Here is a 10,914-nt window from a genome sequence, read left to right on the forward strand (position 1 = left end):
GTCTTGTAAGTCCTTCCTTATATTCTTACCTTTCCTCACAGGCACCCAGGGCTCTGCTAACAGGCGTCTTCCCAAAGCCCTGAATTCCACATAATGGCATCATTTCTCCTCTGTTGTTTTTTTTGTTTGTTTGTTTTTTCTAGACGGATTTGCACAAGAAATTCCCGTGCAGAGCCCTATATCCATCACCAAGTTCCAAAAAAGTGCACGGATGACATGTGAACTTCAATCATTAGGGGATAAATTTGATGGCACCCCCATACACTGGTATCAACAAAAGGAGGGTAATGCTCCAGAGAGGCTCCTGTTCTTTTCAGGAGGGAAAGCTTCAGTTGAAAGTGGCTTTCAAGCGCACAGGTACATGGTTGAAAAAGTTTCTAGCCAGAAACGGTGCGTTCTTACAATAAACGATGTAATTCCAGACGACGCTGCTACTTACTACTGCGCCTACTGGGACCCTCACTGTGATAGAAACTCAAAGATCATCAAGGCAAAAAACCCATCCCTCAACGTCTGAACCACAGGGTTGTAACTGTGCAACTCCCCTGATCTTCTCGCTCCATCTGGTATCAGCTGCAGAAAGGCCAAACCTTTTCCTGCTACCCAAAAAGAGCAGCGAACCCTGCATAACTCTCCTTTTCAAAGTCTGCGTGGTCATTATCACTCCAGTCTTCAAACACACATCTACTCTTTTAAGGACAAAGGAAGTCTTCACTGCCTTAAGAATTAGCACATAAACACTGGAAACCCACCTGCTGCTTTGGTGCTGTTTGCATAGCCGTGGCAGAAGTCTGCTGGCCTTTGAGGGGAGCAAACATTGCATTGAATTTCTAGTCCAGCCACTGCTCTCCCCTAGCAAAGAGAAGGCAGTAAAAGAGCGACAACACGCTGAAGGAGGTACCTTGGTGGTGGGAACGGTATGCTTGCCACCGCCTAGCACTTCTAAGAAAAAGCTTTCCATGGTCCCCACTATAGTCTTCGTTGCCCTCCGTGTGAGCTGCTGTAAGTCCCTGGAAATATGGTTGACCTAATTTGGATACCACAAAATCCCACACGGAGCAATTTAAATCAAGGTTTACAGTCTCTTACCTACCACAGCTGATGATGTGCTGCTTATAACCACCCTCTTCTTTCATTTCCTGTTAAGGCAAATTGGATAAACAGGGTTTTTCTGGAAGGTAGGAGATGTGTTGAAACTCTCGATTCTGATGGCCTTTTTTCAAATTTGCAGTGAGTTAAGGCCCTGTGCACAGCAAGCATTTCAAAGAAGAGCCTGAGGGGAATGACTTCAGCTTGTGCCTTTAGCCTTTAGCTATGTGCCTACTCCTCAGCATTTCTTTTCCTGATGAAGGGTTTAATTGGATACCTGGAATGCTGGACCATCACCCTGAATGAGCTATGGGACTTTAGAAAGAAGATCAGACTAGGTGCAAATAAACACTGAACACCAGAAAGGCTTAAACACAAAGCGAAGTTAAGCACCCAAGCGCTCACCGATTTCACTGAATCCCGTTGGTACCTTCAGGGCTAGTCAGTGGTGGGATGCACAGCTCTCAGCCAGGAATTGGTACTCTCACATGCTGTCTTTATTTATAGGGTCTCACGGCAGTTTTCCAAGGAGTCTCCTCTTAGTTCAGTGAATCCTCCTTATATTTTGTTGTTTTCTGCCTTCCGTCTGCAGTGGCTACCAGCATCCATCACCACTGTACTTGCAGTGCTGCAGTCAGCGTTGATGTTTTTCTCAGGGACCCTTCCCTCGTAGTCCTGTCACGGTGTCAGAAATCTTTCTGAACCACACCCCATCTCGTCGGACCATATGGCATCACTATGCCCATTTTGTGATAGTAAAATTGATGTGGACCATTAAGAGACCCATCTCCAGTGGTTTCACAACTTCTAGCACACTCCGGATGTCTCAAAGGGGACCAGTACTTCCCAAACTTCACAACAGCCATCCACAGAACACAGCGGAAAGTTCCATGCAGGGAGGAGTCTCCCCCTCCCCTCCCCTCCCCTTCACTTACTCCTCTGTCCCCACTGCTCCCCTCAGGAGCTCAGGGAAGATCTGTTCCTGAAGACTTCTCAACAGAGTCACCTGCTCCTCCCACACAACACTGTCCCCATCTCCGGTCCCTTTCACACTCCTCTGACTCTCAAAGACAGCGGAGCGTGACAGCAAACATGCTGCTGCTGGCAGCGCTTGTGGCCACCGCCGCTTGGTCTTGTAAGTCCTTCCTTACTTCCTTACCTTTCCTCACAGGCACACAGGGCTCTGCTAACAGGCATCTTCACAAAGCCCTGAATTCCACCTGATGGCATCATTTCTCCTCTGTTATTTTTTCTAGATGGATTTGCACAAGAAATTCCCATGCAGAGCCCTCTGTCCATCACCAAGTCTAAAGGCAGTGTCCGCCTGCAATGTCATTTTAAAGATGTCTCTGGAGATTTTGATGGCACCTTCATACACTGGTATCAACAGAAGGCGAATAATGGTCCACAGAGAATTCTCTACTTAGCATGGACAAAAGCAGTAGATGAGGGCTTCCAAGAGCACAGGTACAGGATTGAAAAAGATTCTAGCCAGAAACTGTGTATTCTTACAATAAGTAACGTCATTCCGGATGACACTGCTACCTACTACTGCGCCTACTGGCATCGTCACTGTGGCAGGAACTCTGAGATCCCCGAGACAAATACTCCCTCAGCGTCTCAACCACAAACAACTTGAAAGATCCCAAGTCACATCCCCCCATGTGGATGCGCAGTGGTGAGAGCACTGTTTTTTCCAGATGAAACTAAGCCTGCACATTAAAACACCACCAACGTCTTCCTTGATTCATGTCGCAGGCACTGGTTGGGGCAGGGGTTTTACTGGGGCCAGGGGAAAGCCAGACATAGTTATTGTGCTGTGCCTTATATGCCAAGATGGGAAGAGCATTGGCCACCTGAAGCTGTGTCCTCCTTGCCCATGATGGGAAGTGGGGCAGCGTACGCAGGAAGAGGTGAAATGGTAATGTGCAAAATGAGAGGATTTGGGGCACACAATGTTTCTTGCAGGTTATAACGACATTGTTGCTATTTTCGTTTCTGTTCTCCTAATCAAGTCTTGCTGCACTGCATGTCTTATTGCTGCTATGTTGTTACACTCGATTTCAGACTGACCCACAAGTGTGTTCAGCAGAAGTTTTAGAAAAGGCTGAGGCTATTGTTGTTGTGGTTTGGGCCGGATTTGGCACTCAGGTGGAACGACGGATGCTCTCCCCTACCTCTCTCCAAAGAGAGGAATGAAAGAGTGAAACAGACTTATGTTTCAAAGGAACGAAACTACTTTAATGAAATATTAATAATAAAATAAAAAGGAAATAATGAAATTATTCCACTGCGCATGAGGCAGAAGGAATGGAATCCCCTGTTGGTCAGCTTTGGGTCACCTGTCCTGCCTGCTCCTCCCCGCAGGTTCGACCCCTCTACGCTTTTACACCTCCGACCCTCCAAGGGGGCACATCACAAATTTAGCTGACCTTGGTTGTTATAGCACTAAGTCTAAGCAAGAGCCTCGCTGCATCTCATGCCTAGACACAAATTATAAGTAATCAGTTCTTATAATTCTGGAAGTGGACTACAGTCTAAAAAATACACCTTTAATTTCAGGGAGTTCATTAGTTAGAAGATGCTTAGGTAAAAAGTAAAATTACTGAACAGAAAATCAGTTCTGTTGTACCTCAAAGCAGGGTACAGGTGCAGGACCTTGCACTTGGCCTGGCTGAACTGCATGAGCTTGTGATGGGCCTACCTCTCCAGCCTGGCAAGGTCTCTCTGGATGGCATCCCTCCCCTCCAGCGTGTTGGCCGTGCCACACAGCTTGTTTGTCGTCGGCAAACTTGCTGAGGGTGTCCTCAATCCCACTGTCCATGTCACCGATGAAGATGTTACACAGCACTGGTCCCAGAACTGACCCCTGAGGAATGCCACTCCTCACTGGTTTCCATTTAGACATTGAGCCGTCGACTGCAACTCTTTGAGTACGACCATCCAGCCAGTTCCTTATGCACCAAGATCTCAAACTCCTTTTCAGCTGTAGGAGAAGAGTTGCTAATGGACATGGATGCACATGGCACCATCTATTCCAGAATAGCCACAGTTGCTAAAAGCTGTCTGTTTGCTGGATTGGTGGTTTTCAGGAGCAACCTGCTCCACTGGACTTGTGGCAAGTGCTGTTTCTGCATCCCTGATCTTCTCTTCTCCCTCTAGGATCCCAGTCAACAAAAGAACCTGTTTTCCCTGGAAATGACCATCGCAGCTAAAGATGGACTCCTGTTGGTGGACCCCAGCCAAGCTGGGAGAATGTCTCCGGCACACATGCTGTGCCAGCTTTTAATCCCCAAGGTATTGGAATTCAGGCAGGTCCAACAGGATGAAAATTTGCCATTTCCAAGGAAGGAGGGGAGGAAGCTCCAGCACTGAAAAGACATTCCTATCCTGCTGAGAGCCAGATGGAAATGAAATGTGTGGTGAACTGAGGCAGGAATACTGCTGTTGCTGGAGCAGCACACTTGGTCCCAGTGTTTGTGGACCTGCCATACCTCGACTGTTTCCGATCCTGCCTCCATATCTGCCCCTGCTCCTTTCTGGATGACAAGGAGAGAGGGTGGTGCCTCCAGGCAGGCTTTTGCCTGGTGCTCCACGTCAGCATCACCAGCAGGGCATCGTTCCTCTTCCACAGGCAGCTCTGGAAAGCAAAAGCACGTCCAACAAAGGGACTTGTTGGAAGTGGACAACAGCTGAAGCAAAACCCACCCAAAGCCCTACACCAGCTTTCCGCTCACGCTCAGGCTGTGACAACCCTCACTCCCTCCTCATACCTGTGCATCTGTCCATGGTCGCTGGCGACTCCTCAGCTGAGGGACAGGGAAGGCCAGCCACCTCTTCCCCAAAGATTGCGCAGCAGTGTTCACTCATAAACTCCACCAGCACGTTGTCTGTGGCTGTGGGGCGGCTCTTCCAGGCAGCCACCCCGCCATCTCTGGCTCAAGAGAGGAGGCAGCCCGGGACCTCTAAATAGTCAAGGGTTGATGGGCTGGGAAGGGTGCAGGCAGCTGCTCAGTCCAGCGTACCTTCTCAGTCACCTGCATCATGGCCTCCAGCGGGAGCATGTTCGCGTTGGCCCAACACAGATGGCCAGGTTGCTGGTGCGCATCCTGTCTGAAGGAGGGAGAGCAGCTGCTTCAGGAGGAGGACATTGGCTTGTCGGCAAATTCTCGGCCACCCTGAGGGAACAGGAACACAACCATAATCAAGCACATGTTGCCCACAGCCATAGCCAAAGCTTGCCCGATCCAGGAGGGAGCTGTGTTGCACGGCTTTCCAGGTTTTCTCGGGCAGCGCTCAGGGCTCCTGCTCAACAGGCAGGCTTCTGCCCACACTTGCACTTTCAGCCTTTCCACTTTTGCCTGCCTGCTTGTCCCCTCCATTGCTCTCATCCATCATCAGATTAAAGTGAAGCACAAACAGGAGCTCTTTACAGAGATATGCTAGTTAAATACACACTCCCAGCAGTCTTTCAGGAGTTGTAGCAAAGGTTTCTGGAACTAGAAATGAAATGTTAAGACACCTGTCAGATCTTGCAGTCCATCTTGTTCTCCATGTAGGATTATTTCTTTTATTGTTTCTAAGATAATCTAGTTTTAGCAGTCCCAAAATGGAGCTGCCAGCATCTCCAAGGGGAAATGATGGGCTACTGCCTGGCCTACCTCCAGATGGGGACATTGTCTTGATTGACATCCTGAATTTGCTGTACCAGCAACGGCTACTAACATTGAGGTTACTAACCTGCTCTTCTAGATCAGAGAACAGTTTACTGTTTTTTCCTGCAACACCTGAAGAATGCAAAGCACTTTGGGAGATTCACAAGAAAGGGGTCCTTGTCTGAAAATTATGTTTAACTAACACTAATGAGAAACAGAGAAAGCCAGTCCTTCTGCATTACTCAGGGCTATATAGATTTGGGTGTTCTGAACAAAGCATTCAGTACTTTATTGCATATTTGTTTTATGAAGCAAAGATTTAAGGAAAAACCGTCATTATTTGAGTCAGAGGGTGGATATTTTTCAGACACCAAATTGCAAGGAATTCTGTTTCCCAGGTTTACCCAGTGTTTGTCTACACCTTCCAGCATGTACATCTCCAGGATGAGCGATGTGCAAGTCCTGGGCCAGTGCAGCACTGCTCTTGAAGTTGCAGCTTTTTATAGTTTCACACAATAAATTCACAGTATTATTTTTTGTTATCACCCTCAGAAAGCTACAGTCATAACTTCCAGCCACAACAGGCTTTCAATTCTGATGATTTTGCCACAGAGACAGGAGACCAACAAAATGCTGTTTAAAGACCTAACAGTTATGGGTGCCAAGTAACAGGATTTTCACTGCTGGCGGAAGCTCGAGCCCCTTCTTGCAACTCTCTCTTGACTTGAAGGCAGTGTGAGTGCTCAGCAGTTTGGAAGGTGGAACGTTCAGCCAAAGCCCAGGAGAAAGGAGAGGAAGAGCCCCTTACCTCGGTAGGATTTGCAATAAGCCAGGAGACAGCCACAGTGCTCTCCGCCGCTCAGCTCAGCTCCTGCTGGAGTGGAAATGACCGTCTTTGCCTGCACCTTGGGTGCTTTAAGCTCTCCAGAATGGGCTGGCTTGACTCTGCTGAAGGCAGTAGTATGTTGAGTATTGACCTGAATGATAGCAGATACAGATACTGAAAGGCAGGAGAGAAGGGAAGAAAGGAAGCAAAGCCACAGTCAAAGCAACAAGAAAAAAGAGAACCTGCATTCAGGTGTGTCCAACACTTGAGGGAGCAATGGGATGGGGTGACTGAGGTCTGGAGTGGACTCTTTTCTTATTTGAGTTGTCCGTGGTGTTCCAGCTAGGCGTAAATTCTCCTAAAATTTGAAGAATGCTCTCATCCAGTTCCTTCTTCGCATGGCACCCCTCCTCATCTGCTCAGCCTTGGTGCCCTGATTTTTCATGTCTCCTCAACAAGTTGTAAGTTTTGGGCAAAGGAAGTAGCCGGCCCTGAGGGTGAATATTTTGTCAAGACAGAAGCATCTGCAAAAAGACTGTTACAAGGTCTTAAGTAACCTAAATTCCTATTGTTGTGGATTGACCCTGGTGGATTGATGTGGATGCCACGTGCCCACCAAAGCCACTCTATCACTCCCCTTCTCAACTGAACAGGGCATACAAAATATAATTGAAGACTCATGGGTCGAGAGAGACAGGGAGATCACTCAGCAATTACCATCACGGGCAAAACAGCTTCAACTCAGGGAAATTGATTTAATTTCTGCAGGGGAAGTTCTGCTCCAGCGCCTGGAGCACCTCCTCCCCCTCCTTCTTCGCTGACCTTGGTGTCTGCAGCGTTGTTTCTCCCACATTCTCACTCTTCTCTTCTGACCGCTGCTGGTGTTGCACAGATCTTTGTTTTTTCCTTCTTAATTATGTTATCACAGAGGCACTACAACCACCGCTGCTGAGCTCGGCCTAGGCCAGCAGCAGGTCCATCTTCGAGCCAGCTGGCATTGACTGTATAGGACATAGGGGAAACTTCTAGCAGCTTCTCACAGAAGCCATCCCCCACAGGCCCACTACCAAAACCTTGTCACGCAAACCCAATGCACTTATTAATCACTATAATTGATTACTGAGCATTTGAATGGCTTTACATTCTCTTCCTACTTGCTGTCATATATCCATCAGATGGATCAATGCAGAAAGCACTCTTACAGTGTTAACTTAAAATTTCCTCACTGAAATCAGAACAACCACCAACACTGAATTCAGTTCCACCTGTGACAGAGCCCTGACCACTGATGTCTCAGAAAGGGCTCAGATGGGCTCATCAAATCCATGGGAAGGTTCTCAGCATTGGGCTGCATTACGCCACCCAAAGTCAGACTTTCCTGTGGACAAACTTGTACCTGATCGGTGAGCGGTGTCATTTCACACTATGAGCTGTATGGCTCTATACCAAGCCCCCGATGCCAGTATGATTTTATATGACCTCAGAGAGAAATGCCAAATACATTTTTGGGTTTGCAGGAAGAAAGAGTCAAGATCTTTTTAAGTGAAATATGGTTGATTTGTTGCTTCTCCTAGCAGAAACTCTTTTACATATAAAAAGTGGATAGGAGTTAGGCCAGGCTGCAACAAGTATCTCTGTGTGTAAGTTGTCTCCAGTTATTGGAGTGTGTTACTTGAAATCCCACTGATCTGTGGGAGTGGAAAGGCTCCCTTTGACTTTGGATGAGAAACTCCAGTCAGGCTGGGGACAGAAATGGGAAGTCTGTGAATTACTTCACAGTGCTGGGAAAATTGTATCTTGCGTAAGCAAATGATTTCTACTTCTCAAAAAAAGAACGCCTATAGCATAAGTATCAGTAAACTGTCATTATATAGTGTATTTTTCAGCGACTCTGGAGGAGGAAGCAGTGGAGATGGGAGATAGCTGGGGGAGAGGGCTGTTCTTTAGCAGGTGTTCAGATCTCAAGACTGAACTTTTCTTTAAATTATATTCTGGCTGGTTTGATTAATGCCAGCTGATATAAAAATACTTAGGCCCACGTGCAGCATTTGGCTTGGGAAGTGTACACTATTTGGATTAGAAAATCAGATAGTAAACCCCAGGAGACGCACAGAAAAGGTGTTCTTACAATGGATCTCTTGCAGGTTTAAGAACAGAGGAGGAACACAAAAAAACCTGCTGATGCCCTGCAGGTGTCATGTAAGTTTATAATATAAAGCATTGCCATTTAAGCTAGAGAGCTAAACATAGATTCTAACCTGCTAAAAACTGTAAGGTACCAAGACCATGGGAAATGGCTGAGTAAGACGACAGCTGCCCCTGACAGGCAGAGAAAAATCCCACTTTCCTGAGAATGTGGGAATCAGCAGCTGATTCCCAGATAATGGAAGACTTTTGCTGGACAAGCATAACTGTGATTTTGGCACAGCGATTTCGGGTAGAAGCGATGTCACGGGATGCCACTTGATGTTCAAGGTTCAAAATGCATGGGGCAAATTGTGAAAAGGAGACCTTTGGAGGTATTTTCATGGGATGAAAAATCATCTGACACTTGGAATCTCCAACACCTCAGTCCATAAGAGAGTTAAGAAAAGAAGCTGATCTCTGTCTAGCACCCTATGTGGGGCATAAATCTCAGAGAACAGGGCTCTCCCTACTACAAGTAGAGATATATCCAGGCAGAAATGAAGCAAGGGGAACTCAGGCTACAAAGAAGACACAAATCTGTAAGAGTGGGGCAATGAACTACTGAAGTAAGTTGCCTATGACTGTGGTACACTCTCTGTTGCTGGTCACGAGGCCGCTTCCTTGAAGAAAAGCTGTAGCTGCTCACACGAGGCTTAATTTTGGGAGCTGCTGTGGGTGGTGGTATCCATGTGCAGGGTAGCATCACTTGCAGCCACTTTCATAAGGGGACAGAGGAGATCTCTTGTGGCCCCCAAAACGCTCAAGCTGCTGCTGCTGCGGGTGCTTCTGGCCAGCCTGGGCTCACCTTCAGAAACTCATCAGGGTGACGAGTGGAGAAAACTAACATACAAGTGCTGCTTGGTGGCTTTAGATGACACAGCTGGAATGAAGGGCAGAAGGGACTTGCACCACCAGTGTGAGGGTGAGTCAAAGTTTAACCCTTCGTCCCTCCTTGCTGCCTGCAGCGAGTGCTCTGCCTCCAGCAGTGGGCCAGAGCAGATGCCTAGAGGAGACTGTACTTACAAACCGAGAGCAGCAATTTCCCAGAAATGCCTCCTGATCTCAGTGATGTAGGGCATCAATTTTGCCTGCTTTCAAGGGGCATCTCTTCTTGTCCATCCTCTGATAGCTGATGTACCTTGAAAATCCAGATACGAAGAACTGACCTTAAAAGCTAGCACCCAGAAATCATATCTTGGGAGCTGCCGGGGGGGACGGGGGATGGACGACAGGACAGACAGATGACGGGACTCCTGACTCGTCATCTAAGCAAATTCCCTGATGAAAAAAAGAAAAAAAAATGTTTCCCTCATCATTGAGCTCTCTTCATACAAGGGTGGGTTTTGGGTTTTGTTTTATTTTGTTTGCCTTGTTAGTCAAAGGAAATGGCTTGTGCATCATTATTGAACACATCCGCAGCTGACACAGCCTCATTGGGTGCTTTTCTGCCACTTAGATCTGCTCTGCCGCACTGGAGTCTGGCCCTGACCCAGTCTCCATAAGGAAGCCATAAGGAGAGCAGTGACAATGTGGCTGCTGAGCACTTTCATCCTGGCAGCTGGTTTCCCTTGTACGTGCCCTGCTCACCCCGCTGCCTGCACGTCCGCCAGTGGCAAAGGGGACGGTCTCTCATCTCAGCTTCGTGTTTCTAATTTTTCTCTTGCTTTCACACAGGCAGCTCTGCACGAGTTTTGCAGCAAACCCCCATATCCATCACTAAGCCAGAAAGCAAAACGGTGCTAATCAACTGCCACATCTCTCATCCGGATTTTAACAAAGTTTTCATTCACTGGTACCAGAAGAGGCCCAATGCTGCTCCCAAGCGCATTGCCTACATGTCCTCCAGGCTCTTCCTTGAAAACCAGTCTGATGAGGGGAAATTTAGCATCGAGAAGGATCTCACCAAATCTGTCTGCACCCTGACAGTGAGCAAAGTAACTCTGCGAGACTCCGCTACCTACTACTGTGCTCAGTGGGATGCACAGCAGTAGAAAGCCACAGGAGACCTGCACAAAGACGGGTTCCGCTTTCTGAGACAGATCCTGAAGTGTTTGACAACCCGCAGGAACATCCCCACCCCGCTTTCCCCATCAGCCTTGAATGGCTGTGCAGGCAGCCGGGTACCGAAGACGCTGCTGAGCTGGTGCACGCTTTGCA

At 47.7% G+C, this 10,914-nt stretch overlaps 1 protein-coding gene and 2 gene segments (V, D, J or C); all 3 read left to right on the forward strand.

Annotated features, from left to right (window-relative positions):
- The first annotated feature begins 211 nt into the window (after positions 1-211).
- On the forward strand, positions 212-517 carry LOC104284899. The segment is given in 1 exon segment: positions 212-517. A coding segment is annotated over 1 exon segment (306 nt).
- A 1,664-nt stretch (positions 518-2,181) lies between these two features.
- On the forward strand, positions 2,182-2,728 carry LOC104284900. The segment is given in 2 exon segments: positions 2,182-2,224; positions 2,346-2,728. Coding segments are annotated over 2 exon segments (426 nt in total).
- A 7,556-nt stretch (positions 2,729-10,284) lies between these two features.
- LOC104284901 (TCR gamma alternate reading frame protein) overlaps positions 10,285-10,914 on the forward strand; it is a 27,263-nt gene continuing 26,633 nt past the window's right edge. The window contains exons 1-2 of the mRNA XM_009883279.1: positions 10,285-10,327; positions 10,432-10,744. Coding sequence (XP_009881581.1) covers positions 10,285-10,327; positions 10,432-10,744 — 356 coding nt within the window. The remainder of the gene's footprint in view (positions 10,328-10,431; positions 10,745-10,914) is intronic.

The sequence above is a fragment of the Charadrius vociferus genome, unplaced genomic scaffold, assembly GCF_000708025.1.
Source record: "Charadrius vociferus isolate BGI_N301 unplaced genomic scaffold, ASM70802v2 scaffold394, whole genome shotgun sequence".
NCBI lineage: Eukaryota > Metazoa > Chordata > Aves > Charadriiformes > Charadriidae > Charadrius > Charadrius vociferus.